The following is a 20,660-nucleotide window of genomic DNA, read 5'->3' as shown; positions in this document are numbered from 1 at the left end:
TTGTTTCCAATTAATTGATATTTAAAAATTGACCTGAGGGCCACGTTGAGGGTTGATGGGGGCTGCATGTGGCCCCGAGGCCGCCAGTTGCCCACCCCTGTTGTAACAGGACGTGTTTTGTCGAGGCGGCCACCATGGTGAGCCGCCATGACAGAGAATGTTTATCGTTACCGTGGAAACACTGGATGTTACGTCAAAGCCCGCTACATGAGGAAGCAGGTATTCCTCCTGAAAGCCGTCGTGCTGTTGCTGTATTTGCTGTTTTGATAAAAACGTCATGTATTGGGGGGTAAAAGATGCAAGCTAAATCTCCCATGATTCCCCGCCAGCCTCGACATCATCTTTTGTTATTGAAGTATTGATTGACAGCTCCCTGGCGGCTGAATCTACATAGTGTATTTTTAAGAATCATGTATTATTGGTCATTTAGACATGGACACTTTCTTCTGGTGTCCCCTTACTAGGATTTTGATTGTTCAGATTTATTTTATCGCAACATTTAGTCTAGTGACAGGGATGCCGCATCCCTTTATTGGCCAACGTCCATTTTCATGAGATTACTTATCACTTACATAACCAACTCACCCGTTTACAGCGTCAACAAGGCCTTGTCGCTTCAGCTTCAGGAAGAAAAAGTCCCTCTTTGAGCAGAAGGAGGAACTGAGGAAGAAAGAGGGAGATGATGAGGAAGGTTTAACAAAGTGCAATGGGTGAGGACTCTGGGAGTGTGGTTTTCTGTATCAACTACTCACTCTCACATCATTAAATACTCCTCAGCGTACACTGTAGTGCCGTGGTTCTCAAACTATGGTATGCGTACCACCGGTGGTACGCATACCATAGTTTGATCTCCACAATATAAAAAAAAACCTGTTCAGCATAAAACGCCAATTTTTGTTTTGTTTTTTTGTCATACTCTTATATTATCTGTCTTGTATCTATTGGGTTGTATTTCAAATGTGTTTTCCCTCTAAATTAATCTAGTTTTTGCAACAAACAACTTTAATCTGCTCAATTTATGCTCAAACACAGACATAAACAATAACAGGAGAACACCTCGCGTTTTGAAAAGTTCCACTTGATATTCCGTTATAGTTCAGTACTGAAACAACAGCAAGCAGCTGTAGACCTACATTAACAGATATTCTGTTATTTATTGAAGTTCAGCACACAATCCGCAGCAAGCAGCTGTACATGAACATTTTTAGTTACACACTAGCTTCAGTTTTGATACACGCTCCCCCTCCCTCTATCTCTATCTCTCTCTCTGTAGCTCTGAAGCTGAGCTCAAAAGGCAGTTTTGCTATGTTGAACGCAGAGACTTATAATAAAGTGGCGTTGTTTGCACTGAGCCTGCAGAGTGCGCGCCTGCACTCTCACAAGCTCTCTCTCTCTCTCTCAGGCACGCAGCAATTTTATGAAAAAAAGAAAATTAAATGAGAACAGGTCGGAAATATACTTGGGCCCAGGTATCGTGTTTGTGTGGGAAACACTGGAGACTAAATATTTCCAAACAGGTTGTTGGTATAAATTTGTCATTTTTAATGTTCTGCATTTTTGTGTGTGCAAGTTCTAGCACTAGCCCTTAGTAGTCCTACAGTGTGGCTGCCAGCAGTCAATAATAAATAATATTCTTTTAATTAATTTGCCTCTTGCATGAAATGTGTGTTGAAATAGGCCTACAATGTATTTTAACATCTACCATAATGGTGGTACTTTTTTTATTTTTTATATTTTCGGCGGTGGTACGCAGTCTAAAAAGTTTGAGAACCAATGCGCTAAAGCCTGTCTTGAAACTTAGCTCATACTCAACCTTGAGGACTCAGGTTGAGGTAGGACTCTGACTTTTCTTTGGTGACTCAGACTTGAGTCTCTACCCGGACTTGGGGACTAGACTACAACACTGCTTTTTTGTAACTTGGAACTTATAGGTACATAAAGTGTTTAATTCATGTTGGCATATCAGAAATAAAAGCCATTTTTAAAAAATATATATTTTGAGCCATTTATGCACATGCGGCTGTTAAGAGTAACCAGCATCTAAATGTATGACCTCAAAGGTTAAACAGCTACTTCAATAAATACCGTGTGACATTATTGCTAAACAATACTACATGCACAGTATAATTTAGTATATGTGTGAAATATCAAACTAAAGACCTTTGGTTGGTGTACCGACAACCAGAAGAAGAGCTATATATGGCCGATTATAGACATTGGTTTATTGTTGTTGCCTACGTAGTTTGTGGGTAAGCACTTTTAAAAAAACTTCCTTGAATCATATGAGATCACAAGAAGACGAGAAGAGTTTTCACCAGCCCTCAGTCAAAAAAACGGTCAGTCTAAAATAACCTCAGCGTGAGACATCACACCTCTGTGAAGCGAGTATATCACAACATATGATTGAAATATTTTTTAGCTGAGATTGGTGAAAGAAAGCGGGTAGGTTTACTACATTTTTATTATTCAATTGTATGAAGAACTCTTAAATCTGAGGAGGTTTATTTTTCCATTTCTAAAATAGTTCAAAAACTCAATGCAATAGACAAACTTCACTGTAACATTTCATTTTAGATTTGATGTGCAACTGTCTCAATAATTTGATAATTAAAAGTAGAATTTTAATTACATTAAATGTATATTATACAACAGAAAGAAAATGAAACACTTCTACGTGATCATCACAGCTCTGGCAGCAACAGCTCTGGCACAAGGTACACTACAGTTTTAAAATGTGTTACTGCTAAATCCACCAGATGCGTGTTCTGTCTGTCTCCGCTCCGCCACGGCAGCAGAGCTGATAGCTTTTTACTTTAGTCAATGTGTGTGCGTCTCAGCTCTGTCCCGGCTCCAGCAGTCCAGAGTCTTCTGCAAGGCTTCTATTTGTGCCGGATTAAGGCGCATCAATTTCAACACAATGACCTTATGTTTAATAAGGGTTTTTATACAGTTTTTCATGGCATACTGTATATCATATTATTTCACGCTGTTCTGCATGATACTGTAAATAAGGAGGTAACTCCTTGGTCTCAGGACTCCCAACTGTCCGTCGGCGCTGCTCTGTGAGGCTCTCTGATAAAGCTGCCTGCGAGTGTCGACTGGCGAGGGAGCACAGAGCCGTACCCGAGTGGAGCAGACATGCAATGCACACGTATCTGGTTGCAGTTCTGTGTTAAAGTCTGTTATTCTGTAAAAAATGTTTTCATATTTGATCAAAGAGAAAAAAAAGTTTGCCATAGTAATGAATTTAGAAGTCTAGTTTAATAGTTAATCATTTAGCCATCAAGTTACTGGTTAAATTAAAGTATACAGTATGACTAAGGCAGCTATATACATCTAAAACATATTTGGATTCAATGACAAAATGCTTTAACCTTCTTGTTTTACAAAGTTTTGCAACTGAAGTAAGACACTATTGTTTAAGATTTTTTGTTTGTTGATTTCAGGCTCTATTGAATGTAATTTCACTGAAGCTACTGGAACTCAGCAATGTTACGGAGCGGTGGGACAACTGTTGGTTTTTCACCTGCCAAACACTGCAGATACAGATGTAAGGTTGAAGAAAGACAAGAAATATATGATTTTAAAATCATACAAAAATCTGATAGAGAGTCTACATGAGGAATACGTCAATCACAGCAATCAGACTGAACTTTACACCAAGGGAAGACTTGAATTGGGAAAAGCAACAAAGAAACACTCTGGAGACTACATGTTGCATGAATATACTATAAAAGGGACTTTAATAAGAAAAGTAAATGTGCACGTAGAAATTGAAGGTAAGTTAAATTGTATTTCAGTGTGTGACACTGATATGTCTTTATGTTATTGAAAGATCCTGTTCGACAGGAATCATTGTCCGTGTTAAAAATAAAGATGTAATGGTCACTTGCAGGAAAAAAGAGGCAAACGTTTTTTACTATACGTCTATATAGAGTATTGCTCTAGTGCAGGGATGTCAAACACACGGCCCGCAGGCCATGTCCAGCCCGACAGCAGGTTTTGGGAAGAAGGGGGAAATCTATTGAATGTATTGTATTTAGGATATTTTTTATAAATTAAATATTTGTAATACTTATTTTCCCCGAATTGTAATAAAAACCCATTTATAATTAGCAACGTAAAAGGGTAATATGATGATACAAAAATGAATTGAACGGGGCAATTAAACTTTATTCTCAGCGGGGAGTAACATAAAAAGAGGAGTGTCCGAGCGCATGAGCTGCTCCTGCGTTACGTTAATCAGGAAACAGTCTGAACAAAAAGAAGAGAGAGAAGAGAGGTGACAGAACGCAGGTTTTCAAGAGAGATCGGAGGAGCAGCATTTCTTTAGTTTTATTTGCTCACAATTTGCCAGAATTGTTTCAGAGCTAAGGGACTTAACCAAAGGTGCACAGCGGCACTGCGCGCGCTTCCTGGCGGTCTTCAGTTCTGTCCACACTTCTCACCAGTGTCTCCTGTCTTGACTAATGTAAAACGAAAGTTTGGCTGATAATAACAGCGCTTCCTTTCAGGAGTGAGCTACAATTAGCAGCTCGTCTGGATAAAAAAACACTCTTCTCCATCATACGTAACAACCAGACCGTCTCTCCACATAAAGACTAAGTGTAGGTTACGAACACCGGCGTTGATCCTCTGGCATCTTCAGACTTATTTTACCTCTGATTTTTGTAAAAACAGTAACGTAAAATTAATATTAACTGATTGTATTTACACAAGGTTCCTTTTTAGGTCACGTCATTGTTATCCAAAAACGATATAACACAGGCTGTCCGATCATACAGAGGTCCGCTGGTTAGTCGCGCAGAGCAGCGCTAAAATGCTTCCTTGAATTGCGCAAGGAGATAGCACAGATTCATGGTGCATAAAAAGTAGGGGACAGAGTTAGATTAAGATAGTACGGACATGTAGAAGAATGGACTGCCAGGGCTCATATTAATCTCTCTTCACTGTACTCTGTTTATTAATGCACTGATCCCAGGGCAAGTAAATCTGTATCAATGTTTCTTTAACCTTGAACAGCAAAATTAAAAAAGAATATAATAATCTCAAAGACATTTATACAAAACCTAAATATTGTTGTTTTCTTCTGTATTGTGGAACATTTAATTATTTCAATGTGCCAACATGCAGTTTGCAATGCCAGAGTTTACCCCTCTGCTTAATGTAATTTTACATTTTATGCGTTTGCATGCAGTTTTCTATACAAGTACCTTATTTTGTCTTTTTTTTCTAATCATTCAGCAGACAATATATCCATGTGTTGAGTTATAGTCATATCTGCAAAATTAGTCCGGCTCACTGGAAGTCTCATTTGCACAAATCTGGCCCCCCGACCCAATAGGACTTTGACACCCCTGCTCTAGTGTTTGAGCCAACCAGCACCCCATGTTCTTCAAACTTTTAATAAAGGTCTCTTTATTCTTTGATTTAATTTTAGCTTAAAGTACAATTTTATTTTACAAGTAAAAAACTTTTATTTTACTGTTATAGTTTGAGAAGGTAAAGAGAGAGACAGAGAATAATGACAGAGAGGTTAATAAATGTTTTACAATCAACCAAAGACCTCCACTTCTAAGGCCATTTGACTACCAGAAGACAAAAGGACATAAACATAATGTATGCATGTTATTAGCATGAGGATCCTGATGCAAAATTACATCAAAGACGTGTACATTCAACAACTGTAGGCAGTTAATACGCTGAGTTACTATGTTTGCACATATTATGATTTGTTATCTTCATCTGCCAGCATGACATTATATGTTTAAATATTTTTCCTAAACAAAAAGGTTTCAATTTGGTCAATTGATTTCTTTTTTTGGGGAAGGGTCCGAAACCTCTTCAAATCCAGGAATTCTTCTTCAGCCTATGATTAACCATTTCACAAAGTTTTCCATAATCTGGTTTACAGCACCACAACCAAAACTAAGTAGTTCTGGAGGTGACACTTTGTATATCACATCCATTAACTTACATTCCCTATTGTCTACATTTTGTTCTATTTCCTTTGGGATGAATCCTTATTTACTACAAAATGTTGTCACAAAATATTCATGAAACTTAAAAGATTTTTTCAGGAGTTAGTTTAACCATTAAAATAGGAATTTAAAAAAGCTATAGCTCCAAAAAGAACAAAGTTTAGGTTATTCTACCCTGTACTTTGTACTGTAGGTACTTAACATGTTTCTTTTTGTTTGTCTTCCAGCTCCAGTGTCAAAGCCAGCTGTTTCTCAGATGTGTTCGTCAGAACAGATCAACATCAGCTGCTCCTCTGAGGGAGATGGAGTGGAGTTCCGTCTGACTTTAGACGGAAACTTACTCATGCAGACAAGAGACAACAGCCAGTTCCTGAACAGCAGTAGAGTTAACATACAATCTCTGACAAGGACTAGAACTACACAAGACGAACCCAGTCTTAAACACGTTACCATCAGCTTAAAGGGTCAGCTGGCTGGAAGCTTAACGTGTATTGTTTGGAACAATGTCAGCAAAGAAGAAACAGTTATTCAACTGAAAATCTGCACAGTGCCCAGTCTGCAAGGTACAGTGGTTAACTCTAAAACTACAATCCACATTTTGACTTTTTTTTTTAACTTTGTCTAATTAAAACCAATCAAATATAAAATTCTCGTAGTATAATATCAGTTCACTTTTTTTTTGACAACAACAAGTTTGAAGAACATAGGGTGCTGGTTTAGCTTATTTAGTAGAGCAGCCCCTGAGGCCACGGTCCTTGTAGCAGGATCAACAACCAATCCTGACAGTATTTTGCGCATTTCATGTCTGTAAAGCTATCCTCTCTAAGGGCACACTCACACTAGGCAATCGGTACTGTGAATAAGCACACTTCATCCGGTGGCTGTGGCTCAGTGGGTAGAGTCATTGCCTCTTCACCGGAGAAGTCAAGGGTTCAATCCCCAGCAGAGCAACATCATACGGAAGTCCGCCGGTTAGTCGCGCAGAGCAGCGCTAAAATGCTTCCTTGAATTGCGCAAGGAGATAGCACAGATTCATTGTGCATAAAAAGTAGGGGACAGAGTTAGATTAAGATAGTAAGGACATGCAACATGTCCGATGTGTCCTTGCAAGACACAAGACGCATTGCTCCCACTGCTTTGGTGGCGGTGTATGAATGGAATAGTGTTGTACTTACTCTCTGATGTACGTCGCTTTAGATAAAAGCATCTGCTAAGACTTGTGAATTGTAGAATCCCTTAAGTCAAAGGCAAAGGTGACCGGTACAGTGCCATGGTATCTTTATCTGGCTTTACAAATGACTTGTCAATGTTAATGCCATCATCTAATTTTGTTTGATATGTTTATATTTTTCAGGTCCTTTATTCCCTGTTGTGTCTATGGCTATTAAAGCAATCTTTTTGGCTGTCCTCCTGGGAAGTGTTTTAATCATTCTCCATAACATCCTAACACCTGGCATTGAGGGTGAGTTAAAGAATTTTTTCTCATGTCCTTGTCTTTCTCAATAAGAAATACGGACATTGAGTAAGGTTATTAGGATTTAAATTAATGTGGTATGCTACATCAATTTGACAGAATGGAATTTTTTTTTTTTAGAATTCCTTTAAAAAAAACAAAAACCTTGAGAAGTAGAATGTCCTCTGAGGCAATTTACTAATCAAAAGTCCTCCTATTTCCCCTCTCTTTTTAGATGTTATAGAGAACCCAGAAGAGTTCATTACTACACCCATGTTGGAATAATACAAAAAAAAGGACAACTGAACCCAACCCCAAGATTTCTACATCCAGTGTATCCCACAGAATGACATGATTCTGCTCTCATAGATTTGCTGCGTCTTATCTCTCCGCAGGAGTCGAGAGGGAATCTTTTTTTTAAACAGGAGTTTTGTTATGTTGCATGGAGGGTTCAGGCACAGAAAAATGTCATCCGCTCAGTGATATCCTCGCGCCCGCCTGAACTCTTGCTTGCTTTCTCGTGCATGCTGCAATATTATGAATGAATAAAAAATAGATAAAAACAGGGCTGAAATATACTAGGGCAGGCCCACCCAGGTATCTTCTATGTGTGGTAAACATTTTAATCTTCTCCTAAAAAAGGATCAAGTATCAGCCCAATAATTGACCATGTCTGTAATCTGTGATCATGTAGTTCAGTTAATACTTTGTATTCTTTTTTTAAATTGTGCTTCTTTGATTCATTTTGGCATTTGGTTTCCTTATATAACCATATCTTTGATTGTATTCTTGTAAATTTGTGTTATCATAAGCAATTTATGAAACATATATCAAAATGTTCTCTGGTTTTTGTTTTTAAGTAAAAACACTGTATATTTCCTAAATTGATTATGTTGTCTTTTTCATATAAAGATCAAACAAAATTCAAAATGAGAAAAATAGGACAACCCTTAAGGTTACAATGTTTGTGATACCAGTTTGTTTTATTGAAATGGTAAATGCTTAATGTTGACTACTGTAGGAACACCAAGGACACTGAATAATTTTCTTAACAATTTCAAATGAGGCACTTCACACAGTGTATCAACCATGTCAGTCTCCCACAGTTAAATATGACTTAACCTGACAAAGTTTAGTGATGGGTTTAAGCAAAACATTGAAGAGAGATAGGAAGTGTTTTTTTTATCTCCTTGACAGTGAAAATAGTTAGTGTGAAAGTATGAGTCATACTTTCATAAGGCATATAAATGATGTGCTTATTTCCTCACTCAGATACAGACATTACTATTTCTATTGTCTTCATAGTCCTGCTCTGAACTAATCTGTTATTTGAAACTGTAAAGGGCAACGTCTCCCATCACTGCATATTGTCAACATTACTTCAAAAATATTTTTCATATTAATAATTATTACCCACCAAAAGGAATAATTTGGAATGTTTTGGAAATGAACTTTCAGAGAAAGACTGTTTATATATCCACAGCAGGGGCCAACCATAGTTCACTGACAATCTGGCATTCTAAAAAGTTTAAATAAATAATTGCGCTTAGCAATAGAGCTAATGCTATAGGGAGGAACACAGGTTGTTAGTGCTGTTACAAAAGGTGCCTATAAAGTTGCTGAATAATCTTCAACACAGCCGAGTATGGTTTTAAGGTTCTTTAGTTAGATTTCTGGGTGCATAACATTAACCTCATAGCCTCAGTTTTCTTCTTCGTTATTCCAACATATCTTTCAAACATGAACCAAGAGGGCCCCCAATGTGGGCCAAACAGAACACTACCAAATTACATCACTGGCATAAAACATAAACATTACAGTGTCCTTTTGCATATGAAATTGCTCTAAATGTTTCCATGTTGTAAAAGTTTTTGAAAATAATAAAGTTTATAATATATATACAACTTTTAGTTGTCGTTCTATCACGTGGTTGGATTTTTGTAATACCCGAGTTGCTTGTGAGAATGGTTTGAGCTGCAGCGGTTACCTTGTTAAATATATTGATGGGTTTGAAATCAAACATTTTCCATACTGTGTGAGAACCAGGAAGTTGTTGTGTCTTCATGGGTCCTTTGTAGAAATAAGAATATAATATAATTAAATAAGTTATTAAACCAAAGCAGGTAATAAAGCTGAGATCTCTGGTGTTGAAGAATGAAGCTGACGCCTAAGTGCCAAACCCTGCAGCTTGTTGAGTGTCGACTTGAGGCTGACTGCAAAAGCTTGGTAGTCCCATAAACACCACAATTCAAATTAATGGCAGAAATTAACAAGTTTATAGACCGTTTCAAAAAAATGAAAAAGCGCGTAGCTGACCTGTAGACAGGCAGGCGCGATGTAGCCGTTGTCAAAAGGCTGAAAAACCCAGCTTGGCTCCAGCTCTTAGCCTGTAGTTAGGTTGACTGAAGGTTAGGTTGAGACAGCATTTCAAGCATGGCTAAGCCATCGATGGGACCCCTGCAGTAACAGATGGGTGACGCCACTCAGGCTTCGTCCATTGATATTTACAGTCTATGGTCACTATATATGGGTGTTGGAACCACTCAGATTTCATAAGAAAGACAAAAACATCCCTTGATCAATTGTGCCCATATCTACGCCTTTGTAAATTTTAATTCTGGAATGAAGTACAAGTATTACCAATGGTACATCAGATACTCCTATAAATTTGACCTCAGTTTTTTGCAGAGTTTAACAATATGTAGTTTGTGTAGTATTGAACAGCTTTGGAGGGACTCAAACTAGGGATGTAATCGTGAGGCAGTTACAAATCGATTCTAAGGTGTCAAGGTTCACACCGGTACTCTGAAAAATGAATCGCAGTAATATCGTGAGCGTCAGCAGCTGTAGAGCAGAGGCGGTTGGTTGTAACAAGCAGCCCTTATCATGGCAGCTGCGGAGGCCAAACCATACTAACAAGTGGGTTTTCAGCCCCGCTCGCCCAAACGAGTGCAAGAGCCAAAGAGATTACGAGGTGTATTGGTGTTTTAATGAAAAATTAAAGGTATCTTTTTCAGTCATCTCATAATTTTTCCTCAGTCTCATTTTGTTAAATAAATTGTGAGAGAATCGTATCGTGAACACAGTATCGTGAACCCAGTATCGTGAATCATATCGTGAACCCGGTGTCGTGAATCGTATTGTGAGTTGAGTGAATCGTTGCATCCCTAACTCTAACTGTTAATCCCATTTATGTTCATAAGGCGAATAGAGTATAAGAAAGACCTCTTGTACTTTGTAACCAGCACAGCTAAATGTATGAACTCAATGACTAAACAGCTACTTTAATAACTATCTTAACCACGTTTGAAAACACTTCCTTGAATCTTATCATACGACATTACAAGAAGACGACAAGAAGAGTTTTCACTAGCCCTCTGTCAAGTACCGGTCAGTCTAAAATAGCCTCAGAGTGAGATATCACACCACTGTGAAGCAACTACATGACAACGTCTGATTGCAGGTAGGTTTACTACATTGTTATGTTTCTTTCCTGTTTCTAAAACAGTTAAAAAATTAAATGTACTAGATAACTTAACAAACGAACAACTTCAGTGTGCGTTTCATTTTAGATTCGATGTTTAACTGTAAAATAATGTGATGATTTAAAGTAGAATTTTAATTACGTTTTATTCATGTTGGACAACAGAAAGAAAATGAAATCCATCTACATGATCATCACAGCTCTGGCATCAACAGCTCTGGCAAAAGGTACACTGAAAAGTGTTATAGTCTGTGATTCTGGAAAAAAGTTTTCATATTTGATCTAAGATAAAGAAAGTTTACCAAAGTAATTAACACTTTTCAATTACAATTCTGAATTTCCTGAGGGAACCTTCCCAAGGGATTAATAAAATTCCTATCTATCTATCTAACACATTTTGAAATTTGCTTAAATATTTAAGTTGTAGTTTGGTCGATAAGGTCATGGTTATTCTAAAGTATACATACATTTAAGTTGACTAGGACAGCGTTATACGAAAGAAATATTCTGATATGACTAAATGTTTCAACGTTCTTGCTTTTAGGCTCTATTGAATGTAATTTCACTGAAGCTACTGGAACTCAGCAATGTTACGGAGCGGTGGGACAACTGCTGATTTTTCACCTGCCAAACACTGCAGATAGAGATGTAAGGTTGACGAAAGACAAGACACGTATTATTTTAAAATGTAAAAAAAATCAGATAGAGACGCCACAGGAGGAATATGGCAATCAGACTGAACTTTTCACCAAGGGAAGATTTGAATTGGGAAAAGCATTGAAGACACACTCCGGAGACTACATGTTGGAAGAATATAGTAGAAATGGGACTTTAATAAGAAAAGTAAATGTGCATGTAGAAATTGAAGGTAAGTTCAATCAGCGTCTGACACTGATATGTCTTTAAGTTATTAAAAGATCCTGTTTCACTGTGAATAAATGTACGTGTTAAAAAAATCAAGATCTAATGGTCATTGTCAAGAAAAAATATGCAAATAGTTTTTAACTGTTATGTCTATAACAATTATTCCTGGACTTTATTATGGTTTGAGAAGGGAAAGAGAGACGGAGAATAATGGCGGACAGGTAAAACATTTTTTAGTTAGTTAGCTGACTCTTTATGGTTTCGGAACTCTTTAAATAACATCCAGTAGAGAGAATACAGAGAATAACATTTGAAGTTTGGAAGTGAGAATGCTATGATTTACAGGATCAAATGCTTATTAAAGTCTAGTGAGACCTTTGTCCATACATAAATAACATTTCCAGAAGATAACAATTAGAACTTTCTGTCGATGATTTTGGTCTGAACCCAAATTGTAATGGGTGCATAAAGTTATTTTTTTCCAGGTAGTGTGTTAATGTATTGTTACAGCCCTCTCCAAAAACGTTTCATAACAGGGAGGATGTAGATTGGCCGATAATTAACCCATTTGGTTTCTTGCTCCTGTCTTTATATAAAAAAATAGTTACAAACTAATTATGCAGCTTAAAAGATTTTTTTCAGGAGTTAGTTTAACCATTAAAATAGGAATTTAAAAAAGCTATAGCTCCAAAAAGGATAAAAAGTTTAGGTTATTCTACCCTGTACTTTGTACTGTAGGTACTTAACATGTTTCTTTGTGTTTGTCTTCCAGCTCCAGTGTCAAAGCCAGCTGTTTCTCAGACGTGTTCGTCAGAACAGATCAACATCGGCTGCTCCTCTGAGGGAGATGGAGTGGAGTTCCGTCTGACTTTAGATGGAAACTTACTCATGCAGACAAGAGACAACAGCCAGTTCCTGAACAGCAGTAGAGTTAACATACAATCTCTGACAGGGACTAGAACTACACAAGACGAACCCAGTCTTAAACATGTTACCATCAGCTTAAAGGGTCAGCTGGCTGGAAGCTTAACGTGTATTGTTTGGAACAATGTCAGCAAAGAAGAAACAGTTATTCAACTGAAAATCTGCACAGTGCCCAGTCTGCAAGGTACAGTGGTTAACTCTAAAACTACAATTCACATTTTGACTGTTTTTTAACTTTGTCTAATTAAAACCAATCAAATATAAAATTCTTGTATTAAAACATTCAGTTATTAACTTTTATTTGACAACAAGTTTGAAGAACATGGGGTGCTGGTTTAGCTCAGTTAGTAGAGCAGGTGTCCCTCAAACAATAGTTATATTTAATCACACATTCATCTTTTGCCTTCACTGGTGTGAGATATTATATTTGATTCATTCCTTAAGGGGGGGAGAAACTTCTGATACAGTGGTGAAATTTTGCTTTCAATGATAACTACATAACCACTTAAACTGCCATCATCTAATTTTGTTTGATCATTATTTTGATTTCTTAGTTCTTAAATTCATGTTCCCTGCTGTGGCTGTGGCTGTCATAGCAAGCTTTTTGGTTGTCCTCCTCGTGGCTCTGAGCTGTGGTTTTATCATTCTCCATAACATCCCGACACCCTCGGCTGTTAATGAGGGTGAGCCAAAGATTTTTTTTCTCATGTCCTCATCTTTCTAAATAAGGACTGTTAAGTAAGGTTATCATTACTTGAATTAATGTTGTATTTGCTCTACATTAGTTTGATATCATGCCATGGGAATGATTTTGTAAAGACTTCCTTTAAAAAAAAGTTTAAAAAGTAGACATGATGTCCTCTGAGTTCATTTACTAATCAAAAGCCCTCCCATTTCTCCTCTCTCTTTAGATGTCACAGAGAACCCTGAAGAGGAAATTGTCTACACACATGTAAGAATCGGACAAAACACAATGACAACATTTTAAAGGGAAATAATTTGTTGTTCATAAGAGGCCTCTCTGATTTTCTCTTTTTCAGATTATTGCTCTTAAAAAAGTGTTTTAAATTAAAAAGTGATTTAATTCAATCAATTCACACCGTATGTTAACTCTGCCATAGGATGTACTGTTTATTAAAGACACAAATTATGCAGTAAGTCACTGTGCATAATGTTTAAGCTGACTACAGCATTCTTAAAACTGTCATAACCTCCGTTTATAAGTAGCAAAAACAAGTATGTGTCAGACAAGCCTTGTCCAAAATATTTAACCACTTCCTGAGCTCCACCACAGAACACAAGAAGACCATAAGCAGCCTACTGTCAGTATAACTATCAATTGTAAGGTGAACTCACAATGAAGCCTTGAGTCATCAGTGTTTACTCTAGGATGGAGTTGTAGCAGCGGAGGTGAAGTGGAACAATGTCTTAAGTGCGTGCAAATGAATGATTTACCTTCTATCAACAACACCCCATAGAGTAAAATCACATAACCAAATTAGTAAAATCCTAAAGATCTGTGCCTCAAATGCATCTTCTCAAGGCTTTCCACCAGATGCGAAGTAGCCAGCAAGCGGGTTTTCGTAGCCCTCTTTGGGAGTCCCGGCAGGAATTTTGGTCATTAAAGGCCAAATTTGGTGGCCTCTGGTATAATTTAATGCCACTGTCCCTCCAACTTATCTTAAATGTTTCATATGTGAATGACTTTGCATCCCCGATTGTAAACATGTAGCCTAGTGAATTGTTGTAAAGGAGAACAAGGCTTCTTTTCTTTTTAACATCCTCAGCAACAGGGGTTTCACTTCAGAGTATGAGAGTTCTCAGTTGCACACTCGCAGGAGCCATGTATGAGCATATGGGGGGGGGGGGGGGGGGGGGGGGGGGGGGGGTCGGCTACCTGGTCAGAAATATTACTCAGATATACACGCCATCCCTTACGTTTACATCCTTTAGCAATTTGGTCAGTTTCTAACTTTGTGAGTTATTTAAAAAACAAAAAAAAAAAAGGAGAAAAAAAGCCCCTTACCTCTACTCTCCACCTGTCTCCTCTCCTTTCATTTCCCCTTTCCTCTCTCTCTGAACAAAGTCAGCAGCGGTGGTCATATTATATTCCATAAAGCAAATTAATATAACGTTAGTTTCTAAAGAGATAAGATGGAGCCCTGTCCCCTCCTCTCTCATTTCATTTACTTTCTCCTCTCGTAAAAAAAAAGTGTAGGTCAAATTTCAGCAGTGATGCACCTCTGCTAATAGATGCATATAGCGGAAACAGTGGTCATATGAAGAACACTCATCACAGCTAGAAATAAATCCTTCAGTTGCCGGTTTCTTTATAGAATAAGGCTGCAGTAACTCTTGAAAGTTGCAACAGTTTCTGTTGGTGTTATTTTAGGCACATGGTGATGCACCTCATGTGATCATTTTGGAGGCTGCATATGAGAGACGATGTGCTTGCTTAATTTTTGTCTCAACTTCACAAGATTTACTTTGTGCAGTACTGTGAATATTTTTTGAAGAATCATATGGTGTCCTTAAGTAAAGAAAACAAAGCACTGTTTTAGTAGTGGGTATAAGATTTAGCAATGAGACTAGTCATTATTTGAGGGTCGGACCATGTAGGGTCAATATGCTTTGTAAAGTAGCTGATAGATTCTATACAGTGATGTTTTGTATAATAAATGTTTATCTCTGTTCATTTTATTCTTCTGTTGAGTTCCATTTGCCGAGCTTTGAAAAGTGTTGCTCGCTCATGACATCTAGTGGATCTATTCTGTTCTTGCAGGTGCTTACTAAATTACTAAAGTCTTTCTTATGTACACACAACAAGCAATGTAGGAATCTTGTCGACCACAAGATGGAGCCAACAGCCGTTGCTTCAGTAAATGATCGTGAAAATAAAATAAATCTATTTAACATTTGTTGCACAAGCTGTTATTCATGAACTGTCATCCTGATCCATAAGATGTTGATCTCAATGTGCATAATTTAAACTCTGCTTCACATACCACTTGGGGGCTTTAAAGGTACAATATGTAGAATGTTTACACTGAAATATCTAAATTAATTTAAATTGACTAGACCTGTCATGTTTTTTGTTTTACTTTGATATGATACTAGTAAAAATTAAGGGATATAGTTACCTGAAAAAGAATCATAGGCACCCATATTGTGTTATTTCTTGTTTTTAAATGTGGACAGGAAAGAAACTAATGGTACAGTGGTGTTATTAAAAAAAATGGTTTTCAGCTATTGACCACAAGGAGGCAACAATGTGCCGTAAAACACTTTCCTCAACACAGGCTTCAACAATACAGTTTTCTGATTTGACTTAAGATGAACAACAGCATTTTCCTCTCGTCATGTATCAAAACTCTCCCAACATCAGCCTTAAAAAGTCATTAAAAGCCAACTACATTAAGCCCTAATATGAGTTTTGGCCAAACAAAATACCAATACTGACTTGCTTCAACAAATGTCAATGCATTTAATCTGTTCAAACAATGATGCAATTGGGTATACTGGCATTCAAGTTTGTAATCACATATGTATGTGCTTTCATTTTTTGGTAGAAGCAGTTTTTTTAACTGTTGGAATGTCGATACAAAGTCTGATATTTATGGGTATACATTAAATGTATATTTCCTCATTTAGGAAGCACAAAGGTGTATGGTATTGAAAATGACATTTCATCCTCTTTTTGCCATAACTTTGTTTTTTTAATGTTATTCTTCTGCTTGCTGCCCAGAAAGAAAAGACCCTTTAGTCGTTCTTCAGGAATAAGACCTTTAAATTGTATTACTACGTTTATAAAAAGTTGTTTTCCTATCTTTGAAATTGAACATGTTTTTCAATGTCTGTAAGTGGCTTTGATTATAACAAGATAAGCAATGACAGGGATGACAAGTGTACAATGAGTCTTCTTAAACGTACAATATGTAGAATTGTATGACAATGTTGACACTAAAATATCTAAATTTATTAAAAAATTGACTGAACCTATGTTAAATATATATATTTTTTGTTGGGTACTTACATTACCTCAAATATTTCCAACAGTAATCAAAGCCAGAGAATCTGTAATTTTAAAGTTGTAACGGGACGTGTGTTGTCGAGGCGGCCACCATGATGAGCCGCCATGACAGAGAATGTTTATCGTTACCGTGGAAACACTGGATGTTACGTCAAAGCCCGCTACATGAGGAAGCAGGTATTCCTCCTGAAAGCCGTCGTGCTGTTGCTGTATTTGCTATTTTGATAAAAACGTCATGTATTGGGGGGTAAAAGATGCAAGCTAAATCTCCCATGATTCCCCGCCAGCCTCGACATCATCTTTTGTTATTGAAGTATTGATTGACAGCTCCCTGGCGGCTGAATCTACTTATTGTATTTTTAAGAATCATGTATTATTGGTCATTTAGACATGGACACTTTCTTCTGGTGTCCCCTTACTAGGATTTTGATTGTTCAGATTCATTTTATCGCAACATTTAGTCTAGTGACAGGGATGCTGCATCCCTTTATTGGCCAACGTCCGTTTTCATGAGATTACTTATCACTTACATAACCAACTCACCCGTTTACAGCGTCAACAAGGCCTTGTCGCTTCAGCTTCAGGAAGAAAAAGTCCCTCTTTGAGCAGAAGGAGGAACTGAGGAAGAAAGAGGGAGATGATGAGGAAGGTTTAACAAAGTGCAATGGGTGAGGACTCTGGGAGTGTGGTTTTCTGTATCAACTACTCACTCTCACATCATTAAATACTCCTCAGCGTACACTGTATTGCAAACCACATCCTTCCCATGCACCACCAGAGAGCTCAAACAACTCCTCTGGATTGGCATTTTCTATTTAACATGGTCTCTATCAATGTTCTGTTTAATGTCTTACTATCCATTAAATTATGCACAGAATTTGACTGAGTGGGCTACCTTTTTGTAGAGTCATTCATGATGGATTTACATGAATCATTTATAAATACTGTTAATAAAAAGTACAAAGAAATGCTTCAATTAAAGGAAGAACGTGCAACTTTGAGCACCAGCATTAAACTAAAACAAGCAAACTGCTGTTTGGCGACACTCCGCTATTCTGAAGCCTCCTTTCTCTTCCAGCGGCACACCTCCAACCCCTCTCCACTCGAAGGAGTTATGAATTAGAACGCACCCTAATTAAGCACAATCAAGCGCAAGCGGAGGACAAAATTCTCCTTTGCTCGAGCTGCAATCGCCCATGGCCTGCTTTTTAGTGTTAGCTGGCTAATGTTAGCACACTTGGGTTACTCATGGCTTCATATTGCACAAAAACTGACATGGAATGATCGTGACCTAAAGACACTTATGTGACATCTAAATAAGAAGTGAAAAGGCTAGGTTATTCTTCTTTTCTCTAGTCCTTGACTAAAACAGATTTATAAGCAAGGCCATCCCGGCTATGTAAACAAGGTCCCGACAACAACACAGCCAGCGGGAATAACTCATAGTAGACAGTCATGACTCAGAGACAATTACAGAGGATACACTTGATTTCTGCTGTATTCATGTGTAAAAAAAATGTTGCTCATTCTAAAAATAAGTGAATATCATTATGATTAAATTATTTAATCAGTCTTCAAATAAAAAAATAGATTAGTGAACTGGGAATGGGATGATTAAATGCATATTTAAAAATGGACTAGTCGGCTTCAGAAAAGACTTTCAAAACAGTGAAAATAGGGCACAATTCATTTTCCCCTGCTTAGAACCGAGGGTCTCAGAGTCTGTGGGTAAAATATGTCAAATTAGTTTTTTAATGCGGCTAAGCTTAGCTTAGTATTGCTAGCACTGCAAGCCTGTTATCCTCCTGCAGATTTCTTAATTTCTGTCCCCATGTCTAAAATCAATTAACTAAAAGAGGCCAACCATACACCACATTTGACCGACATTGTGGGCCTGAATTGATACAAAATATTGATAAATAGTTTAACTGAGTACTTTTTTTCGGGTACTGACTGACCAGTGAGTTTGACAATGTTTAATCAATTAGTGGGCTGCTTGCGCACATCCCTAACATAAACAACATAAACCTGTAGACTTGGACTGGAGGACTGAACTATTTACTCTGCTGTCATATCTCCAAGGGGGATTTATGTTACCACATTCCTTAGGTAGCCATCTGTCTTTCCATTAGCACCACAACACAATAAATGCCAACTATAACCTACAGCCACAACACTGGAAACTGACTTAGGTCATATGGAATAACACTGTTGTGACTTTCCCCACTTTCTCTCCTTGCCAACTTCCCTCTTTCCCCTTCAGTGTTTTATAGAGTGACTGCAGGAGAAAGTAGGAGGGCTTCCCTATTCTCTGAAGCCCCTGCTTTCAGAACATGTGGCCTGGGAATAATTGGGTTACAACTGCAGCAGTCCAATGAGTTGGCCTTGATTTGGAGAATGACTCCATTTACTTTTGTCTGACTGCCTGCTGCTTCCACAGCTGCAGCTTTTATCCTCCATTCAGGCTCAGGATTTAACTGTACAGGTCTGGCAGGCGGCCAGATGAGAGAGTGGAACACAGTCTGAGCATTATACTAACCCACATTCAGTGGTTAAGACGAGAAAGGAGGAAGGCCTTTGCTTTCTTTTATTCTTGTATTCTTTAAATAAAAGACACCATAGGGAACGTTGTATTTTGTTCACTTTGGCAGCTGTTGTGGACAAATACCATGTGTGTATACCACTGTACTGTATTTTAAATTATAAACAAAACAGAATAACATTTTCATTTTGGGGTCATCCTTATGTACCCTATGGTCATGTGTTCACTAACATTGCTATGGGAGGTAAGGGAAGCTGACTTTCCCTACAATGAAAGGGGGGGACATATCTATGATCTATGACCTTTTGTCCTGGATTACCCACCGCAAAATCCTCTTCATATGAAAAATGAATCAGCGCTTTCACGTGATGTTATGTTTTCTTCAAATCATTTATGTTTTCCAGACTGTTCATATTGAAATGATCCACTAATGGTTTATTTTTACTCTGTCAAACTCAAACAATCAAATTTGCAGTCAAATAGTTTTCATGCAAAAAGTTTTTAATACGTGCCCTTAGATATGTAAACTGTGCGCACAGATATGCATCCTGTGGGGATGGATTTTCAAACAGCTAATATTATTAACTCAGTAAAATATTCTCAGAAACGGAAGGCCCTTACCATAAAATTGCTTTTAAATAATGAATAAACCCTTTATATTGGACCTGCATTAACATCCCTTACCAAAGAAAGAAACACAGGTGTATCTCATAAGGCTGTCTTCGATATGAGACTGGTAAAAATCCATCTACATTGTTATCTGTTTCCATACTAAAGCAACAGGAATCGCATCCGAAACACACAATACTTGGTAATTTATTGTTTTTAATAGAGGGCAAACTCATGCATATTGATAGTCTAAATTGTACAAAAACATTGGCTTATTTATCTATAATTACACCTGTGCTAGAGGCTACCTACCAGGAAAAAAGGAAAACGAGAGTTAACTTTATTTACAGCCTATGTTTGAGATACAAACATTTAGCACCAGCACGCTGTGTACGCTGTCAACAAACATAGACGACTAGTTTTTACAGTTACACGTTACAATAAACATAATGTATTAAGACTTCACATATAATAAAGTTGTTCACATTCCAAGTTCCTGTCAACTTTGACATGTCTTACCGTGAGTCCCCTTCACCAAGGTGTAGGGTAGAAATACAGCGGCAGGCTTTGGGACAAACGTCCCTCTCTCAGGTGGAAACAGGAACTGTGTGTTACCATGGTTACTCAGCGGTATCGAGCAGGAACGGCTTTTTTTTTTTTTGTAGCTAATGCATTCTGTAAAAATATTTATGTAGCCTAGATTATTCTTCTTTTTTAGTTATATTATATATGACAAAACTATTAGATTGAGCCTACATTGTTTATTGTAATTT

At 37.5% G+C, this 20,660-nt stretch overlaps 3 protein-coding genes across 3 annotated transcripts in view; 2 read left to right on the top strand and 1 right to left on the bottom strand.

Annotated features, from left to right (window-relative positions):
- The window catches only part of LOC109987309 (organic cation/carnitine transporter 2), a 96,641-nt gene extending 79,287 nt beyond the window's left edge, over positions 1 to 17,354 (bottom strand). The window contains exon 1 of the mRNA XM_065962900.1: positions 17,280 to 17,354. The gene's annotated coding sequence lies outside the window, so the exon portion shown is untranslated. The remainder of the gene's footprint in view (positions 1 to 17,279) is intronic.
- On the top strand, positions 2,328 to 9,326 carry LOC109987311 (uncharacterized). The gene is made up of 6 exons (XM_020638349.3): positions 2,328 to 2,442; positions 2,653 to 2,714; positions 3,447 to 3,779; positions 6,209 to 6,544; positions 7,336 to 7,443; positions 7,670 to 9,326. The coding sequence occupies exons 2-6, from the start codon at positions 2,660 to 2,662 to the stop codon at positions 7,717 to 7,719; spliced, it is 882 nt and encodes a 293-aa protein (XP_020494005.3). The 5' UTR covers positions 2,328 to 2,442; positions 2,653 to 2,659; the 3' UTR covers positions 7,720 to 9,326.
- On the top strand, positions 10,791 to 13,860 carry LOC109987315 (uncharacterized). The gene is made up of 6 exons (XM_029278147.2): positions 10,791 to 10,897; positions 11,084 to 11,145; positions 11,463 to 11,786; positions 12,555 to 12,890; positions 13,261 to 13,389; positions 13,618 to 13,860. The coding sequence occupies exons 1-6, from the start codon at positions 10,878 to 10,880 to the stop codon at positions 13,692 to 13,694; spliced, it is 948 nt and encodes a 315-aa protein (XP_029133980.2). The 5' UTR covers positions 10,791 to 10,877; the 3' UTR covers positions 13,695 to 13,860.
- Positions 17,355 to 20,660: the final 3,306 nt, after the last annotated feature.

Source organism: Labrus bergylta, chromosome 14, assembly GCF_963930695.1.
Source record: "Labrus bergylta chromosome 14, fLabBer1.1, whole genome shotgun sequence".
Classification (NCBI taxonomy): Eukaryota; Metazoa; Chordata; class Actinopteri; order Labriformes; family Labridae; genus Labrus; species Labrus bergylta.
This window is presented reverse-complemented; position numbering and strand designations above follow the sequence as displayed.